The sequence below is a fragment of the Tenrec ecaudatus genome, chromosome 7, assembly GCF_050624435.1.
Source record: "Tenrec ecaudatus isolate mTenEca1 chromosome 7, mTenEca1.hap1, whole genome shotgun sequence".
In the NCBI taxonomy this organism is placed as follows: Eukaryota; Metazoa; Chordata; class Mammalia; order Afrosoricida; family Tenrecidae; genus Tenrec; species Tenrec ecaudatus.
Genome location: NC_134536.1, coordinates 5,604,079 through 5,626,423, shown reverse-complemented (window position 1 = coordinate 5,626,423; position 22,345 = coordinate 5,604,079). Strand labels below are relative to the sequence as shown.

Genomic DNA, 22,345 nt, shown 5'->3' with positions numbered 1-22,345 from the left:
GTTTCAATAAAAAAAATTACTCATCATACCAAGACCGGGAATATCTCAAATGAATAGCAACAATATTGAGGTCCCAAAAATGTTAGATTTATCTAACCAAATTTTTTAAAAGTAGATAATCACCACTTTGAATAATGAAAATATAGACAACTCCAGCAAAGATGTGGAAAGTCTCAGGGAAGTAGGAGATATGAAGGACCACCAACTGGGAATTTTAGAATGGAAATAGGATATCCGGAATGGAAACCAGAATGCTTGGGTTCAACAGCAGAATGAAGGTAGAAAAAAACAACTGAACTTGAAATTAAAGCAATAGAAATTACTTGATCCAGAAACAGAGAAAACAGGAGGCCTAACAAAAGTGAACAAAGAGAGCTTCAGGGAACTCTGGGACTACAAGGGGGTAGTACCAAAAACCAATACCACCACCACCAACAACAATAACCAAACAGAATTGCACTGGATGGAGCAAAGCTTTCCTAGTACACATTTTTCCCTATAGACCAGCATCCAGCAACTCGCACTGAGTTAGTGCATCCAGTGTGTCACCTGGAAGGTTCTCTCCGGTCACAGTGAATGCTTTTTGTAAAAGAAGTTTCGCTCAAATCTCATTTTTTTGTGATGATTGATTTAAGAGAACAGGCTGTATCTTTGGAATATTTTTTCCTGCTCAGAAAAATACTGTAGAAACTGTTGTGATGTTGAACACACCTTACAAGGAGAGCATTATTAGACAAACTCAAGTGTATGAGCAGTTTTCTCATTTCAAACGAGGTGAAATGTCAATAGATGACAAACCTCATTCTGGACATCCATCAACTTCCTCAACAGACGAAAATGTTGACTTGGAGTTCATTTGGAGTTCATTCCACCAGGTCACACTGTTAATCAAGCTTTCTATTTAGAGGTTCTGAAGAGATTGCATAACAGTGTGTGACAGAAATGGCCTGAATTGTGATAGCCGGGAGACTGGTTTGCCACCATGACAATGCACCTTCTCAGACAGCCACCTCAGTGCACCAGTTTTTGGCAGAAATCCCCAGCATATCTCTCTTGCCCCATCCACCTTACTCACCCGACCTCACTTTGTGTGACTTCTTTTTGTTTCCTTGAATGAAGAGGAACATTAAAGGACAGTGATATGATGTAGAAGAGATGAAGACAAAACAAGGGAGGTGCTGGCAGACATCCAAACCGAATACTTAGAAAAATGTTTCCAAGAATGGAATCACAGATTTGACAAATGTAGTAAGTGTAATGGAGAGTACTTTGAAGGTGATAAGGTTGTTTTGTTTTTAAAAAAATTAATTATGTAGGCCTGAAAAAAATAAATCCATTTTTTAGGAGTACCTTCTCCTATTACAGAAATGTAATCTCTCCCTGGAATGCCAGAGTGAAGGGAGGAAACGCCTGAGAATAAACCCAAGGAAACCCTAACTGAGCACTTCCCAAACATGCCAGGAGCCATAGCCTGAGCAACAAGACGCTGGGCATACCAGGAAAGTATACATCTAAATTAATTCATGGCAAGGGACATCATAATTAAACTTGAGAAAACTAATGAAAATACAGAAAAATGACACTTTACCTCTAAGGAAAAAATAAATTACATGACTGGAGTTTTCACCAAAACCAAGAGGGAGAGGGAAGTGGCATGGTATTTTGTAAGAGCAACGAGCAAAGTACAGGGATCCAAATGCCGATGTCCAGGAATAATGTTTTCAGGAATAATGGTAAAATCAGGATATTCTCAGATGGAAGGACGCTAAGATTTTGTTTACAGCAGTCCTACCCTAAAGTAATGCTGTAGCAAGACCGCTTTGCAGAGTGGAGATAATAGAAAAAGAAACCTTGAAACATTGGAAGGAAGGGGAAGAACATGGTGAAAAATATGGCTAATACGCCAGACTTCCCTTTTACTTCTTGAACTTTCTGTTTTATGCCGATGCATGAGGCAAAAATGATGTCTGTATAGAATTTAGTTCTAATAATTTTGTTATAAATAATGAAGAGTAATGGATGAAATAGGAGGTTGGGTTTCTACATTTCATTTGAACTGGTAAAATTGTACACCAGTAGACTGTGAAAAGTTAGGTATTTATAATGCAGCATGTGTGTGGGCCAACCTTTCTGTCAGCTACACAAAGAGATCCACTCCACAACGCAATGTGGCAGGTGTTCTTCGGTGGCCTTGACACATTTTAACTCATACTGACTCTCTGTACAACAGAGCAAAGCACTGAGTCATCTTCATAATTGTTCTTATATTTGAACCCATTGTTGCAGCCGCTGTGACAATCTATCTTGCCCCAGGACCTTCATCTTTTGCACTGCTCCTCTGCTTTATGAAGCATGACGTCCTTCTCTGGGGACTGGTCCTTCCTGGTAACATGTGCAGAGTACCTGAGACAAAGTCTATCCATCCTTGCTTCTAAGGAACATTCCAAGAAGACAGATGTATTTGTTCTTTTGGAAGTCCATGGTAATTTTTTAGTATTCTTCACCAGCACCATAATTCAAATGCTTCAATTATTCTTTGTCCGATATTCACCTGCATGTTAGATGGTTGAGCCAGTAACAGTCTTGTTTCTCAACACTTTAAAGAGGTCTTGAGTAGCAGATTTCCTAATGAACTGCATCCTTTGCTATTTTGATTTCTGCTTCCATAAGCATACATTAAGGATCCAAACAAGAGCAAATTCTTCACAGCTTCCATTTTATCTTTATTTATCGTGGTATTAACTATTGGTCCAGCTGTGAGCTGTAATTCCATACGAAGGCTGCAATCCTTTATCTTCATCAGCAGGCGCTTTGAATCCTCTTTCTTTTCATCAAGCATGTTGTTTCATTGACATAGTGAGGGTTGTTAAACTTTCCATTGATCCTGATGCCACATTCTTCTTCATATAAGTCGGCTTCTCTGATTACATCCTCAGTTTACAGTGTGAATAAGTGTGGCGAAACCTGACACACCCCGACACTCACCTTTCCAGATTTTGAACCATGCAGTACTCCCTTGCTCCATTCACACAACGACCTCCTGATTCATGTACAAGTTCTTAGTGAGCACAATCAAGTGTTCTGGAATTGTCATTCTTCCTGAAGTTATCCTTAGTTTGTTGTAATCCACGCTCTCAAATACATTAGTTAATAAAACACTAGTAAATATATTTCTGATATTCTCCATCTGATCAGCAATGATATCCCTTGTTCCACCTCCTCTTCAGAATCCAGCCTGAACCTCTGTCTGTTCCCTATCAATATATTGTTGCAACTGTTGTTGAATGATCTTCAGCAAAATTCTACTTGCTTGTCATATTAATGATACTCTTCTATAATTTGAGCATTCTGTTGGGTCACTTTTCTTTGGAATGAGTACAGTTGGCCCAGTTGCTCCCTTCCAAATTTCCTGGCATAGATGAGTGAGTGCTTCCAATGCTTCATCAGCTTGTTAAAACATTTCAATTTGTATTCCATCAATTCCTGGGGTGGCCTTTTTGACCAATGCTTTCAGTGCAATGTGAACCTCTTCCTTTAGTATCATTTGTTCTGACTAGTTCTTTTGTGATTCAGTGACTCTAGTGGTTCTATAGTCTTTCTATCTTCTTTTGATGCTGCCTGATCATTCAATATTTTTCCCATAAAAACTTTCAAAAACCTGAGGCTTGATTTTTTTTTAGTTTAAAATATGCTGAGCTTGTTTATGGGGGGCAGTTTCTTTTGTCTTCTAACTCTAGGTTTTTTCAAATTTTATTATATTTCACTTTGTCTTCTCTAGCTGCCCTTTGTCAATTTTCTCTTCATCTCTTTGAAGTCATTTCTTCCATTTGCCTTAACTAATCTAAGATTAAGAACAAGCTTTAAAGTCTCTTCTGACATCCACTTTGGTCCTTTGTTCTTTTCCTGTATTTTTAGTGGCTTTGTGCTTCATGAATGATGCTTTTGATGTCTCCCACAGCCCATCCAGTCTTCTGTCATTAGTGTCCAATGTGTCAAATCTGTCATTGTGATGTTCTCAAAATTCAGATGGATTATACTCAAGGTTGGATTTTAGCTTTGTGGACTTGTTTTCATTTTCTTTGGCTTCAACCTGAACTTCCATATGAGCAATTGATGGGATGTTCCACTGTGGGCCCCGGACCTGGTTGTAGCTGCTGCTATTGAGTTTCTCCATAATATCTTCTCATAGATGTAGTTGATTTGATTTCTGTGTACTCCATCTGGACAATTTCATGTGTATAGTCACCTTTGTGTTGTTTTAAAAGAGATATTTTTGAGTAATCATTGTTCTTGAAAATTTTTATCACATCTTTTCCATCTTCATTTTTATCATGAAGACCATATTTTCCAACTACTGTTCCTTTCTGGTTCCAACTTTTGCATTCTAATTGCCAATAGTTATCAATGCATCTTGATTGTTTATTGGTAAATTTCAGACTGAAGATGTTGACAGAATTCTTCATTTTGTCTTCATCCCTAGCTTTAATGGTTAGTACAAAAATTTGAATAGTTACAATGATTGGATTCCATTTTATGTGGATAGTTATAATCTTAATACAGATAAGATTGTATTTCAAGATAGGTCTTGAAATGTGCATTTTATAATGAATGCAAATTTTTCTTCTTGAATGTGTCATTCATAGTATAGTAAGCCTTGTGATTCTTTTGGTTTAAAATGGCCCACACTAGTTCATTTCAGCTCTCTAAATACCTACAATATAAATCTTTATGCATTCTATTTCCTTTTTGACAACTTCCAAATTTTATAGATTCATCCTTTTAATATTCTAAATTCTGATGGTTAATTACTGTTTGCAGCTGTTTCTTCTCATTATGAGTCATGCCTCACCAGCAAATGGTGGTCCCAAAGGCTTTACTTACATAGGCTTTATGCCACGGGCGTAATTATGGTCTACTCTAATTTGAGAAAGCATCTATTCTTCAGGCATATTTGGGTGCCTTCTGACTAGACAATGTTCTGCTTCTAGTCATAAGATTTTCAGTATATCAGACAGTGTCCCCAGCTATAGATAGGACTTTCAGGACACCAGGTGATGTTTCCCTGCTATGCATAAGGTTTTCAGTGGCCAATTCCTCAGAAGTGACTCATTCCTCAGTTGACTCCTTCTTGGTCTGTTCTTAGTCTGGAATCTCTGAGGAACCCTGTTCCCTTTGGATGGCCCTGCTAGTATTTGAAACACCAGTGACAGAGCTTCCAACGTCACAGAAACCACAACAGTATGATACAGACAAGTGATGGGCATGCCAGAGGATTCTTGAAAAAATAAAAGTTCAGACATTCAGAACAGATTAGTGGGATGATTGGAGGTGATTACAGGGAGCAGACAATGGTGATGGCGATGTGGTTATGGAAGCGTTTGACCCCAGGCGCAGATATGTTAATCTAACTTTACAAAAGTGTGACTCTAAAAAACCTTTCCCTTTTTATACATCTCTGTGTTCTGTGCAAGGCAATTGTCGAATGCATCCAGCTTTTCTCAAGTTTGGCTGAAAAACCAAACTCTCTCCTGTCTAGTCGTTTCCAACTCGCAGTGACCATATAGGAAAGAATAAAACTACCGCTCCATAGGGTTTCCAAAAGTATGGTCTTTCCAACGCAGCCATCTTTTTTTCCCCCCTCTTGGAGCAGCTGATGGGTTTGAACTTCTGATCTTGACCTTTTAGCCAGCAGCTGAATGCTTTAACCACTGCTACACCAGGACTGCTGTGACTGAAAACACTAGAACAAATTTCAAGAATTTGATAAGTAAACAAAAATCATGCTTGCCTGCAGCTCAGTGTCTCCTCCAAGGTGTAGGTCCATATACAAGGACATGGGATGCTCTCTATTGAAGCAAACGATAATTTCCAGCATGTGCTTTTGTGTCGTGTCAGCCCTCACCTCCACCTCATTCACCTGCGCATTCCTTTTCCTTCCATTTTAAGTATCAGCCTTTGTGGCCACATTAGGGAAAGCTGGTGGAGTGATAGTTATGCTTTGGGCTGCTAATGGGAAGGTCTGCCACACTGAGAGAGCAAAACAGGCCTTTCCACTCCAGTAAACCATCCCCTTCTCAGAAAGTAACAGGAGCAGCTCTACCTTGCCCTACAGGGTCGCTGTGGGTCAGCATTGACTGGACAGGATTGAGTGAGAGCCTAATTAGATCTCATCTGTCATGTCTAACATAGGTTATTGCATTAGACATACTGTGTCTTTGGTAAAATTAAACATCCCCACAAAAACATCAAAAACAACTGTTTCCCAATGATTTTAAATATTTAGATTTTATATACTTGATTTGCTAGCTTGCCCAATTTAAGCCATTACCAAAATGATTCTGGTTTTATGAAACTAATAAATGACTGTACGAGAGTACTTCAAAAATTCATGAGAAAATTCCATTAACTTAGGATCTCATTTCCCACCAATTTTTGAAGCCCCCCTGGTATTGACTTTTGTGTCTTCAATCATGGAAAGTCAACAATGTTTAAAAGATGCATAAGGAGCCATCTTTGGGCTCTCCTTTCCTGAACAATCTACTCGGCACTGTGTGTTTTATACCCCAAAAGAATTAATTCAGATGTAGACAACATACCGTATATACTCGTGTATAAGCCGAGTTTTTCAGCACAAAAAATGTGATGAAAAACTGGGGTTCGGTTTATACATGGGTCAGTGGTACCCCAGTGAGGAGTAACATCTCGCTGGGTCCCCCTTTCCCCAGGTAACGGGACGAGCACCCATTATCTCGCGGTTGATTGCTGTTTTTCTGCTGTTCATTCAAAGTTCCGCTGACACTGCAGGGCTTTGAATGTTTGTTTACTCACATCTAACCAATCAGAGCCGTCCTATGACATGGATGGCTCCAATTCGCAGAAGCACCCATAGTGATTCACTTACACCAGCAGCTGAAGTGGTAAGGATGTATCTGTGGCTGCACTCCATCTCTCCCCTCTGGTCTCTGTGTTAATTCACATCCTGCATCCCCCGCTGGCACAGACTCCCCCGCCTCCTCCTGGCTAACACATCCCAGGGCGGAGGGAGGTGGGACATTACCATGAAAGTTCTTTTTCAAAGTCTTGTTTTTTTATCCTATTAGAAATGGATACTCTTGAACCAAAACAAAAATGCCAGTCAGAGGAGGCTGGTTTCAAAATGAAGGTTGTGTCAAGAGCAGAAGAAAGCAATAATAGTATTGCAAGTAAGGAATTCTGTGTTGACGAAAAGCAAGTGAGGGAATGGCAGAAAATGAAGGCTGATTTGGAACAGATTCCAAAAGCTAAAAAAGGTTGTTGTGGTTTAACATCTTTTTATGGGGCTCTAGAGAGTGAATTGCATAAATGGGTTATGGAGTGTCGTCAAAATGGTTACTGCATAACATGCATGGGAATCCGCATACGTGCTCTACAAATGGCTAAGGATGACAAATATAAAGCACCAGGCATTGAAAAATTTGCTGCATCAGCAGGATGGTGTACCCGCTTCATGAGTAGGTTTGGTCTACTATGTTTGAGACAAAGAACAAAGATTTCCCAGAAATTGCCATAAGACCTTGAAGAAAAAAATTATGTCATTCCAGCCATTTATTATAAAACAAAGAAGGATTTATAATTATGACCTGGCAGATATTGGGAATATGGATGAAACTGCCATGACTTTTGATCTTCCAAGCAACAGAACTGTGGCAAGTTTAGGAGAAAAAACAATTTTTCTCAAAACCCCAGGAAATGAAAAACAAACAAACCACATTACAGTCATTTTATCATGTTTGGCTAATGGAACTAAGTTGTCCTGTCATTATTTTAAAAAGAAAGACCTTGCCTAAAAAGATCAATTTCCCACCAAAAATTACTGTGCGTGCACATGTTAAAGGCTGGATGGATGAAGATGGGGAAAAAAATGGCTGGAAGAAATTTGGAACATATAACCAGGAGCAGCCTTAAAGAAAAAGTCATCGTTACTTTTTTGGGATTTGTTCAGAGCCCACCTATCGGATGACATAAAAATTTGGCAAAATCCAGTAAAGTTACTTTAGCCGTTATTCCAGGTGGGCTTTCATCTGTCCTGCAGCCTCTGGATGTATCTTTGAATAAACCTTTTAAAGACTGTGAAGGATGTGGCATGAATGGATGTCATCTGGTCAAGCCCGACTAACAAAAGGAGATCATCTCATGAAGCCTGACACAGAGTTAATAGCCAAGTGGGTTCGAGATGCATGGGAAGACATTTCAGAAGACATGGTGCGACGTGCCTTCCAGAAATGTAGCATTAGTAATGCTATGGATGGCAGTGAAGACTGTGCTTTGTGTGAACATGACAGCAGTGATGGTGATGACGGCGATCTCAGTGAGGACAGCATCTATGATGACCTCACACCAGCTGAAGCTCTGCATTGGGATACGGATGATGATGAGGAACACAGTTTTGAAGGATTTTAACTCTACATTTTAGCTTGGTTGCTGATTGAGCTCAGGGAATAGTACTCTTAAGGTTTCATTGTTGATACCTTATTGTTTTTGTTGAACCTATTTTCCACTTACTGTGCTGGTTTACTAATGTTAAAGAATTTGTCTTTTTATTTAAAATAAATATTTAAATGCATTACCCCACTGATCTCAATTTTTAGTAATTTTATTTTCATTTGTTTTGATTATTGAAACTCACCAATAGCTTCTGCATTTTCCAACCTAGGCTTATACTCAAGTCAATCAGTTTTTCTGGTTTCCCAGGTAATAATTAGTACCTTGGCTTATATTCGGGTCGGCTTATACTCGAATATATACAGTAGGCTCAAAAGACGCGTTCTATGTAAATAACTCAATATGGAATATTTCTTCTTTGATGCAAATCACATTCCCAGGGAGTGAAGATTCACAGGCTAACTATTCTAAAGTTAATTCAGTTCCTCTTGCATGTGTTTTGCTGGGTGTATGCCAGACTCATATACTGTAGGCCACCATTGTTTTCTTGTTAAATAAGCCATTCACCCTCACTTCATTTTATGTCAGTGTTATGGCGTTGTTGCTAAGATTCATCCTGTGAGAACCTGTCCCTCACTTTGTCTACACTTTTCCAAACTCACTGCCATCAGTGATGCAGACTCATGGTGACTCTACTGGACAGGGAAGAACTGCCCTTGTGAGTTTCTGAGAATGTAACTGTCTAGAGGAGTAGAAAGCCCCGTCTTTTTCCCTCAGAGCAGCTGGTGGTTTTGAACTGCTGACCTTTTGGTTAGCAGCCCAATTCGTAACTAGTATGCCACCAGGGCTCCTTACTCTTACCTATGAAAAGATTGAAATGAAAAAACAAACAAAAACTTCAAGTACATTACTCAGCTTTCCACAAATATATTGGATCCGTGATAAGAATTTGCAATTCTTGAGCATCTTAAAAAGCACATTTAACAGTCTGCACTGGTTATTAGGTGCCCTTGAGTGGTGCCAACTCATAGTGACCCTGCGCACACCAGCAAGAAATACTGTCTGGTCCTGGATCTTCCTCACAGTTGTTCTTATGGGTGAGCCCACTATTGCAGCCACTGTGTCATTCCATCTTGTCAATGGCCTTCTTTTTCTCTGCCCCTCCACTTTACCAAGCATGATGGCCTTCTCCAGGGACTGGGCTCTCCTGACAACATGTCCACAGCATGTCAGACCAAGTCTCGTTGCCCTTACCTCTAAGGAGCATTCTAGTGCAGTTCTTCCAGGACACATGTGTTTGTGCTCTTGGCAGTCCCTGGTACTGTCAATGTTCAGTGCCGGCACCATATTCCAAATGCTCTTAGAGACCTCTATTTGCATGGTTTCTCTCAACCAAAACTTCAGGCTTCCATGTAACGTGATATTTTTAAAGTAATACTTTATAGGAATGCTTTCTAACCTACAGGAAAACAAAACTGTCCCCTCAGAAGTGATCATGAAGGAAATCTTCTGACTCCACAAATGTTGGTAGTATTGTCCTTTCTGGGGTCCACTAGGAATTACTTGGCCATCCACCTTGTAGCGTGCCTTAAACAGGGCACCATCTTTGTTAAGAACCACAGCTGTCTCCTTGGGGATTTTCTTGGGGGTGTTGAGACCTAATTGTCCTTTTCTCTTCCCTTGAAGGTGAGAGGCCCCCCCACGGCAGGAGCTTTCAAAGAAAGACCCACGAAGCCCACAGCATTTCGGAAATTTTATGAGCGCGGCGACTTCCCCATTGCCCTTGAGCACGACTCGAAAGGAAACAAAATTGCGTGGAAGGTAAGTGCTGGCCCGCGCTGGTGCTGCTGTGTGCTGACGAAAGTGACACCCCCAGCGCCAAACAAACGTGGCTGGTAAGTAAGCGGCGTCCAGTCATTTCTCCTCAAATGGAAGATGGTGGGTCCAGGTCAGCGAAAGCCCCCCTGGTGACAGCCGGCCACCTTGACGAACAATTAAATTACAGCCTGCGAGGAAGAAAATGACAGAGTGCCTTTGCCTTGGAGAATTGCCTGCTCCCCAATCCATCTCTATTTTTATGAGAGGCTGGCAGCCCGGCCAGTCTCAGGCAGTCCATCAGAAGATGGAACTACTGCTGGCCAGACGGAGCGAGCACTGGCCATTTATCTCCCCCCATCGCCATCTCTCCCCCACTCCTCCCTCCCCCCATCCCTGTTCACCTTCCTGCAGGACATTTCCAAATGGAAGCTTTAATTACCTAAATGGATAGGTCGCAATGGCCTGCTCCCAGCCAATGCTGAGCAGAATACCAAAGCAGGCAGCTTCCCCTCCCTGGGCCTGCGGGCGCAGTCACTGTCCTACGTGCCCCTGTTAGTCGCTGACCGCCGCAGCCACCATTACAACCCCCCTCTCCCTCTGACAAAAGGTTAATTGGCTTCAAAATAAATGCATTGCCTAATGGCTCCATTCCAACGGGGCTGTGTTTCTTTCTAAAAGGCTCGCTGAAGTTATTAGCCTGGAACTCACCCGACTCCTACCTGGAGAAGGCTTTTGCATTTAATTTGACAAACGAATGCTGTCCTCCCACCTGCTTCTGCAATGTCATTGCTGGGGGGCGGGGGAGGGTGTCTCTCAGTTTCCAGGGTCTCTGTGCAAACACAGCCCAGACCCACTTGGGTGGGAGTCAGGGAGACCCCAAGCCTGTGAAAGGAGGGATGGGCACACTTGACCACCCTGTCCTCCAGGGGTTGTCTGGGGGTGACATGAGGACTTGTTTGCAAATAGGAAAAGATGGAGTTGTGTTAGTTTGTGGTTGCCGTGTTTAATAACCCTGTCACGTTGTAGGATTTCTCAAACTACATAGCTTAGGAAGATTCACTAAAATGCAGCTTTTCCTCCCTCCATGGACAGCCTGGCAGAACTGTTGGTCTCATTTCCAGGAAGCCTTTAAAGGATGCTGCCTTATTATCAGCCACCATTTCTCGATCTCGAGCTGTCACCAGCTACTCGGTGATGCAGCTTAGAGGAATCCTGAACTAGCTGGCAAGAAAAATGTGCGCCCCAGTCGGTTCCTCGTTAGGACAAGATCTTGTCTCTCAAGGGGGCCGGCGGGGGTGGGGTGGGGTTTGAAGGACATACTTTGCTTGCTTTTACACATTTCTGTGACAATGTTAAGTGAAAATGCACCCACAATGAGACAGCAAAGATAACTTCTTTATATTAGTCTTGGGATAAGTATGTATTCTCAAAAGGTCCTTGTGCTTTGGGGTTCATTTCCATTCGCTGCATTTCATGGATCTTGTGTGTGATTGTCCATGGACCGGTTCACATGGAAGAAGTTCCTAAAGGGCTAGGCCCTTTTAAGGCCAAGAAAAAGGCAGTCCTTTCTACAAAAGGAGTGGTTGTCAATATTTTAAGTCGTTATGCCCTACAGAGAGAGACATGACAGGGAGAAAAATAATTTATTTAGATTCATTTTGATCTATTCACATTATTTGATGAGCACCACTGGGGTGTAGCAAGAGAGTGGAAAAGACGTACCTTTAAGATGAATTAGTAAGAATAAAAATGTAGGAGAATCATTTTGCTCTACCTTTGATAGCCCAAGAGTCAGTAGAGATATGAACGGCTTTGCTTTCTTAGAGTGGTATGAATTCTCTGAAGCCACTATCAACTGTAGCACTGATTCGGCAGGCTAAAAAGGAGTAATAAAGCGGAAGCAATTTATTTGCTGTCACTGGTAGGATAACATCATACATTTAAAGGAGCATCTTATTCCATAGCTTGTAGATCTCGACTCTGGTCTTTTGAAGCTTTGCTCACAACACTTCAATTAACTTAAGAGAATGCTGAAAATAAGGCATGAAAACCGTTCAGCACAGGCCCGGGCACAGACCCTCAGTAGCGGACAGCCTGGCATCAGCGGGCAACAGAGGGCCCCTTTAGGTGGCATTCCCTTCTTAAGGAAAGGATCCCTGGTTGCGCAGTGGGCTAAGCACTGGACTGCCAACCACAGGCCGGCCTGTTGGGAGCCACCAGCTGCTCCTTGGGAGAAAGAGGAGTCTGTCAGCTCCTGTACAGCCTCGGACCCCCTATGGATCAATTCTACCTGGTCGCGCAGCGTCCGTGTGAGTTGGAATCAACTTGACAGCTGGTGGGGTCAAGCACCCAACTCTGCCATCAGCAGCCCACAAATGAACTCCCTGGGCCACCAGGGCTCCTACAGGAGTGACAACAGTCACCGGCAGTGAGGGATAGGCGTGTGCTGTTGCATGCGTGCTATGGCCTCTCCACACATATCCTGAACTGACCCAGGAGTTTAGTACACAGGGAAATGGTCCCTTGCTCTCCATTCAGCATTGACAACCTGCATGTCCCAAACGCTCTGGTGTAGCCCCAGAACAAGTTTAGCAAACTATCTATAGGGAAAATGCCTACAGGCCTATCTGTGACAAGTACATTATCAATACATCTGACTTAGTCTGTGAAGAACATGAAGGAGGATGTCATGCTTGGTCAAGTGAAAGGGTAGCTAAAAAGAGGAAGTTCCCGAAGAGATGGACTGGCACGGTGGCAGCCACAGTGGGTTCTAGCGTACCAACAGGTGTAAGAATGGCGCAGCCCCACGTCTCAGTTCAGTTTCAGACAGCCTTCAGTGCTCCTCAGAGTTGTCCCTGCAGCCTCTTCCTGCTCCCCCCCCCCAGCCTTCTTCTTGCCCTCCTCTATCTCCTCCACCTCCGCATTTCCTGCGTCCTCCTTGTTCCCTGCATTTCCTGATTTTTCTTCTTTCCCTTTCACCTCTTTTTCTCCTTCTATTTGTCACCTCCTTAAATCCAGATTTTCTCCTATTGCTTTTCTGGGGTTGATTAAGGGATCAGAGCCCCACTGGTCCTCAGTTTTGGCAGGAACCCAAAGTAATTTCAAATATTGTGTCTTAAAACTACCAATGATTCTTCTTCATTTAATGAGGCCCACAAATATGACTAATCACTAGCATGATGACACTTGCCATTTTATTAGCAACTTTAATTGATTCCAAATCATTGTTTCACATCATATGGAAGTACAAATATAATTAAAATAGTCACTTTGAGAGATCTTTAGAGAAAGAGTTGGCAGAAATATCATAGGCATATTGGATTAAAAAAATAACTTTGTGGTATTCTCAATAAGCCAGTCACTGAGTTTGGAGGTGACTTTGGAGGCATCGTGATGGAACAGATGCTAATAGAAACCACTGCTCCCCCACTGGCCGCCGTTCCGGGCTCCCTGACAGAACGCGAGGACCCTGAGAACGCCCAGCTTCTGAGTAAACCTCAAGTAATCGCCCTACGAACGCCCCAGATATCGCCAGGATTTGAATAAGCAATCAATACCTTACAACTCACTAGCCAAATTAGGATGGTGTATAAATGCTAATACACACGCAGCTGTGCTTGCAGCCCTTCTGATGTCTCAAATGAAGCTGTGCTTTATTGCAGAGCCCCCTCGGTCAGCCCTTCTCGCTCCTCATCTGGCCCAATCCTTGACATCCTTGTCCCAAGCAGCATCAGTGCTGGCCCGCATTTCTGCATTCTCGTCTCCGTTTAGCCTTCTATTTTACACCCACGGTACTTTTAGCAGCCAGTTCTGGCGCAGTAAAATGAATGAAGTCAGAAGTGACACACAGAGAGAGGAGCAGGTGAGCACTGGCATTGGGTGGTCTTTAAAGCCAAGAGTAAAACAAGCCAATCAAAAGCTCAAGTTGATTCGGACTCATAGAGTCCCTCTAGGCCAGAGACTGTAAATCTTTACGGGAGGACAAAGGCTCATCTTTCTCCCTCAGAGTGGCTGGTGATTTCCATTTGCTGCCTTTGGGGTTATTAGTCCAACACATTACCCACTGCGCCACCAACGCTCCATCGGATGATCTTACTCATTGTCAAAATGTTTTTCTCCCGCTGGCCTGAGGAGGATGTATGAGAATTTATCACTAAGGAGCAGAATTCCCTGGTGTTAGTATCCTCATTGTGCAGTGACTTGTTGATGAAGCCGTGGGTTATCCCATGGACCGTTTTTCTTCGGGGAGAAGAGTGGATGTGATCTTGAGTTGTCTCCAGGTGCTGTTTCTTCGGATGACTGCCAGAGCCTGAGTTCGGAGAGCAGGCCCGTGTCGGATCTGTAAGGCAAACTTTACAGGAGAAGTGACAGTTTACCTGATTTCTATACAAGAGAGCTGCCGTGTCTCCACTATTAATTCCTCTGTGATTAATTAATAGACAGCGTGGATGCTGGAAGTCTCAGAAACCGAATCCACTGGCAATTAATGCGCTGTGCTGTGTGTTTCGGGAGGAGGGGGGCACGCACAATTAATGCCACTCTTCTCTGATGCAAATTGTTATCCCTTAAAAGCCCACAGATGAAAACACCGGCCTGTCTCAGAAATAACTTTAACTTAAATTGGCGAGCTGACCTCTGAAAGCTGGACGAAAGATTTTCTGCTGAATGGGCTGGTGCTCCCTGCTGCCCATATAATTGATGTGAGAAATTAGTGCGAATGGCTCACTTTTATGGAGCGGTGCTGCTTGTAGCAAGCCTGCAGAAACAATTTCCCCCCAAGCCTCCATCTGTTCTTCAAACGAGGGCATATGCCATTTCTTGGAGCTTGAAAGTCAACTGATTTATATCTCCTGCAAAGTGCAGACGTGGAAAAGAAAGGTCGGCTGCGGCTACGTGACAGTGATTTGTTGGGCACTTGGCTAAGGACAATTCCCATTACCAGGGACCCGAGGGGAAACCAGGAGTGTGGTGAGTGCCACAGCCCAGTAGATGGACAACTAGACAGAAAACAAACTACCCAGCTTTCCCGCCAAACGGCCACCACTGCGGAAAAGATGGTACCGTCCTGGGAGTGTGGCGTTAGTGTGGCCCCAAGCTTGATCGCACCCCTCCCCCCCTCCCCCGTGACGAACTGCAGTTTCCCACCTGGCTCCCAGGTGTGAAGGCTACAATCATGGAAGGGCCAATTGTCCCATCTGTATGTCCTGCGTGGGGCCACAGGAAGGCTTGGATGCATTTCCTGGATCCCCTCTCTGTCTTCTCATTCACCACACATATCTTCCCTTGATGGAAGGCCCGTTAAGCTAACGCCTCCATTAACAGAGGACGAATAAAGTCATGCACACTATGACGATCGAAAAACAAACAAACCTTGTTGGCTCGATGTTTCCACCTAGAGCGGGGTTGAGGGTGCCTTCAGATCGGAGGTTTGTCAATGCCTCGTGAGTTTTACCACCGCTTGTCTGTCGGGTTGTCCTACTGTGGTGGCTTTCGTGTTGCTGTGATGCTGGAGAGACATCACGGGTGTTTCAGATGTCAGCAGGATTGTCCAAGGTGATCAGTGGGATGTCCACCAGGTTTCAGTGGAATTCCAACAGGTTTCTTGAGACCAAATCTAAATAAAATGTCAACGAAGAGGCCCAATGATTTTTATCCAATCTTCAGCCAATTTATTTTGGGGGGGGGGGTGGAGATATGTTTCTTCTTTTGTTTTTCTATGGGAAAAAAAGTGTGACCAAGTAGTTCAGCATTGTTCGTGTGTACAGTTTATTGGCGTCAGTTATGTGCAGCATGTTGTTCCACGGTCATTCTCATCTGCCCCCTTCCTTGATCCAAATGAAGAGCCACTTACTTCTGAAAGGTCAATGAGAAAATAAGTACAGGTAGGACAATCAGTGGAACTTAATATGAGTGACATATAAAACGTTCTTCATTTTATGACCCACAAAACATACTTCATACGAACTCTATCCATGTTTATCTTAAGGAAAGGAAAACTCTCAAACGTTGAAGAAACAAATAAATCGTCCTTCCTTCCACTATGCTCTGAATATGCCCATTAGCAGTTTTCATACTTGTTTCCATCGTGTTCTCTTTGAGCATAGGGGAGATCACAGTCTATATAATGCTTGACATTTGTGTTACATAATACATGGGCATCATACACACTTACTCTTAGAGTTTCTTGATGTTTTTCTAGTTTAAAAGTAATGCAGGCTTATTGTGAAATATTTGGGAATGGAAAAGAAGTAAAAGAAAATAAAATCAGCATTGAAATTATAACTTCATATTAATTTTATTTGAGATTTTGGTGATTCTGTTCAGTGTTTTTCCCACATGTATGTTTTCTACATGGTTGAAACTGTGTTTCTTATGTTGACCTTCCAAAGGACTTGTTAAACAAGAAAGCCTGCATTTAGTATTAATGTACCTTTAAAAGTCCTCAAAAACAATTACTCAAGGCCTTTGGAAGAAAAGATGCTAATCTCTGTCTCAGTGCACCTCGACTTTAGCAAGGACAGAAATGGCTTTTCTTGTAGTAATTCTTGGTTCAAAGTTCCAATCACATAAATTGGTTTGTCATTTGAGTTCGTAGCATGTGTCTGAATAGAATAATAATAGCTATGTAAAGAAAATTCACCAAATAGAAAACATGTTACTTGGTTTGGGAAACTGTGCAAAACCAGAAGAGGATAGTGGATGGAATCATTATAAAGCCACCCTCTTCCCCAGTTTAAGGCATCTCTCTTCCAACAAAAATCCTACAGAATGACCATGCCTCCAGTCCAATCTGAATGCAGGAGCATATTTAACCCTTTCAGTCCATGAATCCCCAACTCTGGAGTTCTTATTCAGACCCATCGTTTTCTGTTGGTGTATATGTTTAAGCAGTTAGGTAGGAGATACAGGGGTTAAAGATATCTAAATCTGTATCAGAAAATATGTCCAATATAATGTACCTGCTTCCCTACATGAAGCATGATTTTATGTCAAACCCCTGACCTATCAGCTTACAGCCTGGTGCTCAATCCGCTGTGCCACCAGATCTTGTGATGGAAATGGTCATGACTTTTTGAAGCTATACCCCTCCTAGTCTCTGTAGAATGAGGCAAAAATCCATTCCTCAGGTGTGAGTGCAGACGATTGAAGACTCATGACTTGTAATCCTTTGGTGGCGGTCTGTTTTTGTTGGCTTAGGTTTCTGTTTTGTTTTGTTTGTTTGTATGACAGTGATTCCACTGCTTTTCTTTCGTTATAGTGATGTCCACCTAGTTTTTCTTTTTTTATTACACTTGATCTTAGCCAAAAGGCCGAGAAGCGATTAGGTTTTCTTTTTTGTTGTTGATTCTTTCCTTAAATTTTCTTTAGAGGCGTCTTCTAATTTGGTAAGCTTATTTTGTCTACTTACTTGAAGCATTTTTCAAGTGAAAATTTTTCTTCCATCATCACATTATCATTCTTGTAATTTCTCTGCTTTCTTTCCTAGAACAAACAATACATGTAGATACATGTGTTGTCTGATTGTTTCCTTCATTGTCTGTCTCTCTGAATACTGTCTTCTCCTTTTTCTTTTCTTTTTCTTTGAACCTTCAGGAGGGCTTTCTTAAGTTCCCTCTTTCCCTTACTATGTTGCTCATCTCTTCACATGTGTCATTACACACATTTGCTCACGATTACTGTACAAGACATTTTATTATAGAAACTGTTTTCATGCATTCGTCCACAGCTCCAAAATCATATCTCAGACTAGCAGAAAATTGCTAATGTACTATAATCCCCAATCCGCTTTTCAGATCCTTATTTCTCATCTAATCTGTATATGCAAATTTAAAATATCTTAATAATAATTTTTTAATTAATGCAATTTAATAAATGGTACTTCCCTGTCAATGAATATGGCCTTATATCTAATTTAAGTGTATCTCTAAACTGTCCCACAATTTAACCAGTTTCTTACTGTTGAATATCAATATGAATGTTCTCCTCAATATTTTGCCATTAGATAATACTATTACCTAATATAATAATAATAATAAGTCTATTATCAACATAATTTAGACGTCTTGTCAGGAGAGACCAGCCCCTGGTGAAGGACATCCCGTTAGAGGAGCAGTGACAAAGAGGACGGGCTCACATCTATGAACAACTGGAGGGAAACCAGGCAGTGTCTCCTTCTGTTGTGCACGGGGTCACTGTGAGTCACACTGACTTGATGCCACTTGACAGCAACAACATTATCAACACCGTTGCCTTGCAAGCGTGCCTCAGTGTTCCCTTAGGATAAAATCTTATTTTCTCTTTTGTCTCAGCCTATTCACTTCAGATTGGTTTCTGTTCTTCTGTCAGAAAGATTTGTCTCTTGAATCCCTGAGAATGCCCGTTTCTACAAAAGAAAAATCACAGATTTCATTAGTCATGATTTTAAAAGGGTTTCTACACATGCTACGTCTATAAGAATCTATTTTTGGGGTGGGGGTGCAGGATATTTATGAAATTGATAGTTTGGTATTCATATAGATGAAATTTGGTCCCAGTCTAGGGTTGGTGTCAGGCAAGACACAGGGTGCACCTTTCTGCCTGATCTCACTAGCGCTTTGGGTGGGTTCCACTGGGCTCCTTGGGAACTTCACGCCAGCCCTAACATCAGGAGCCACTCAGGTTTCACTCGGCACTGTTCTGCTGGCGTCACAGGGTAACTTCTGGCACCTGGAAGCACCTGGAGTACACACACTCCTAGAGTCTCCAAAATAGCTGGGCCCCTAGTCTTTCTATTGACCTATAGCACTTTGGCTCCAGGGTGGTTTACCATTTCCTGGGATGCAATGCAGCGTGTTCCCAGGAGGAGCCCTACGGCTGCCTAGTGAATTGTCCTCTGCGAGCTGATGAACTTGCTATGGATGTGTGATCTAGGTGGAGGTAAGAATGGAAGCAGGTCCCCTTTCTCTTAAAAAATCACAACTTTTGGGGTAGAAAAATGGTGGCTTAGCATCCTGCTTCTTTGTCTTAGACCTTAAATTTCAGCCCAGGGAGCAGGAAGCACGGGAGGGATTGAAGAAGCCACCTACTCATCTTTGGACAAGTGCTTTGGGGACAGGAGTTGACCCTCAGTGGTAGTTTGATTGCTGCTATTATTTGCAGAAGTGCATTTTATGTCACCCTGGTTTCCAGTGACAAGTTGAGTGTTACTTTTGTTCTATCTTCAGAGAGAAGTTTGTGGCATCCTGGGAAAGATAGCCCAAGGCTCTGGCCATATGCTACTTAAAACAGCTTAGTCTGATTTATTTCTGTCGATTAATGACTGGGCCATAGCTCATTACAGAAAGTAATGTGATCTCACTAACATGGCTTATCTATTCATAAACATGCAAAACCTATAATGGAGGAGGCTCAGTGCTGAGCCCTATACCCTGGGTGGTAGGGGGACTGACTTTAAGAAGCTTATTGACTTGAGCACTCATTATTCAAAGAAGACGTGGAAATGCATATCTAGTCTTAAAACTTGCCTCATGTTTCATATCATAAATTAAGAATCATTTATGCACTATGCGTTAAACACGTATTCCCTTGTTAATGAGAGTCATATATATTCTCATTGCCATAGTCAATTTCAACTCATAGCGGCCCTATGAGACAGGGCAGAACTGTTCCCAGTGGGTTTCTGAGACTGTCACTCTCTATAGGAGTGAAGACCTATTGCCATCGAGTCAATACTGACTCATAGCAACCCTATAGGACAGGGCGGAACTACACCTGAGTTTCCGAGACTGTAAAGAGTTAAGGGAGTGGCAAGTCTTGCATCTTTCCCATGGAGCAGCTGGTGGTTTTGAACTGCTGACCTAGTGATGAGCAGCTCAACACACACCCCACTATGCATTCAGGGCTCCCTCAGATGAATCAGTAGTAAAATCAGTTGTTTATAAATTGGTATCCATTTGGGACCTTCTGTTTCAGCCTTTATGTTACCATGAAAAGGAATCATAAATTTTCACCTTCTGAGTGATCTTGAGGTGAACAATCGCCACACTGATGTATCTGCATATCGCGGTAATCCCAAGAATCAACTAGAAATCACTAAGAACAGACTTCTAGTATGTATTTTAGAGAAAGAGCTATTATTTATGCTTACACCTAGGCATGGATTTTAAAGATTTATTCTGACTGGTTTCCCTGTTAACTATGTGCACCCTGGCTGCTGCTTGTCGTTTCCATGACGCTCTACCTCTTCTTAGTTTCAATCTCTATCTCTTGAAGTTTTATTCTAGCCGATTTCCTTACATTTTTCTTCCAAAATAATAATATTTCTTTCTCTCTGTCACTTTTGTTCGGTCTCTTTCTATCTCTCTCTGCTGGGTTTAATCAACTGCTTAATATGTATGTTGACATTTTAAAAATACCATTTCAGTGCATATCAATCCTAGAGTTTGCATGAATTTGTTTAAAAGGTATTCCTCTTGGGTTTTTTTTTCTCTCCTCCCCCCTCCCCCCCCCAGTGTCTTTTCACGTCTGGTCGTTCATACTCATTCATGTAGTCATCCGCATGTTCATTTAAAGGTTCCCGTGCTGCTGGGACAAGAACAAGGCCAGCAGTGCTCACCTGAGCGTATCCACTGGCTTTAGTTCCTGGGGTGCTAATCAGCCGGGGTTAGTTTCTCTCCCTCAAAACCACAGGGTGCATCCTTCCTCACTCTATGATTCTTCTTGTGATTTATGTTTTTCACCTGGGAGCTTCTCTTCCGTGGAACATGCTTTCCATGGGGATCCCCAGTGCCCCGTGGCACAGTTTTAAGTGTATCTCTACACGTTCCTATTAGACGTAAGCGGCAGTGGCTGTGTTGATGGCTCAAACAGAGGAGCAATGGTGAGGATGGTGCAGGGCCGGGCGGTGCTCCATTAGGCTGTGTAAGGAGAAACTGACCTGACGGCACCTCTAAACAGCAGCCGCACATTCCCACTGACCACACCGCCCTGCTGTCCCTGACCTCCCTTTAAAGACAGCCCTCCTGTGTCTATGAACAAGATAGGTCCCTTTCCTCCTCCTGACATTGGCCACACACACACACACACACACACACACACACACACATCTATATTTGAATTTTTTTTCCACTTGGATTTTATTGGGGGTTTCCTTTGGTCCCACTAACAGAAGGTTTTCTATAAATTCTACAGCAGTTTTTTTTTCAATCAGTTAAATAACTTGGCTTAGATAGCATAGAAAAAAACCATCCTGAAATATCATCTCTTTTTGTCTTAAGACCAGTTCTAAACGTTACCCATGTGAAACACTCAATGAAAGAAGAAACTTCCTATTTCTCGTGGGAATCCTTTTGTTTGAAGACTGGGAACCAGTACTTTCTTAGTCAGGGCTACAAAATTCAGTAGTTCTTAAATTGGTGTCCATGTCAGTGAATACAGCTTGCTGGTGCTTCTGTTTTTCTTCCATTTCGCCTTTATATTATTATAAAAATAGTGAATCGCACCTTCTAGGTGGCCTTGAGGTGGACAATGCCTGTGGCATGTAATGGACACATATAAACGTTTCCCTAAAGGACTGTGAGGATGGGGCTTGGACACACCTCCAGGGAAAGACTGGGCGAGTCCACAGCTTTCTCTTCCGCACGTGTCTGCGGTGTGTGTGCTTGTACCCGTGTACCTACCTGTGAGTCTATGAAGAGAGGCGCACAAATGTGTGCATACATTTTGTTTCTATTGGAGCAGTAGAGTTAAGATTTTAAACTTCATTCTGTAAAACTCAACCAGCAAATGAAGGTCAGAAAGGTATTCCTGAAGGAGACCTTTATCTCCTCCTTATTCACATCTCCTAAGAGGGAATCTCTGGAGAAGCATTAGCCCATCCATTGAAAAATATATGATTAAGTGCTTTCCATTTGCAGTCATGTTGTATCACATTTTTCCTAATGTAAGCTTTTTAACAGTATTAAGTTAAAAAAAAAAGAACAAAAACGGCCAACATACCATAGCATTAAACAGGAGAGAATTGAATGTTTTTTTAATAAATCGTCCTTCACAGAAGGAATGGTTTCAGCTTTGTTGATGATCAATATTCCTTTTTGAAGAGTGGGTTTGTATAATGAAGAACCATTTG

The 22,345-nt window shown here is 42.2% G+C and overlaps 1 protein-coding gene across 1 annotated transcript in view; it reads left to right on the top strand.

Moving 5' to 3' along the window:
• Positions 1-22,345, top strand: part of PACRG (parkin coregulated) — a 555,979-nt gene that overhangs the window by 89,512 nt on the left and 444,122 nt on the right. Inside the window, exon 2 of the mRNA XM_075553861.1 lies at positions 10,108-10,242. Within this exon, the coding sequence (XP_075409976.1) occupies positions 10,108-10,242 (135 nt within the window). The remainder of the gene's footprint in view (positions 1-10,107; positions 10,243-22,345) is intronic.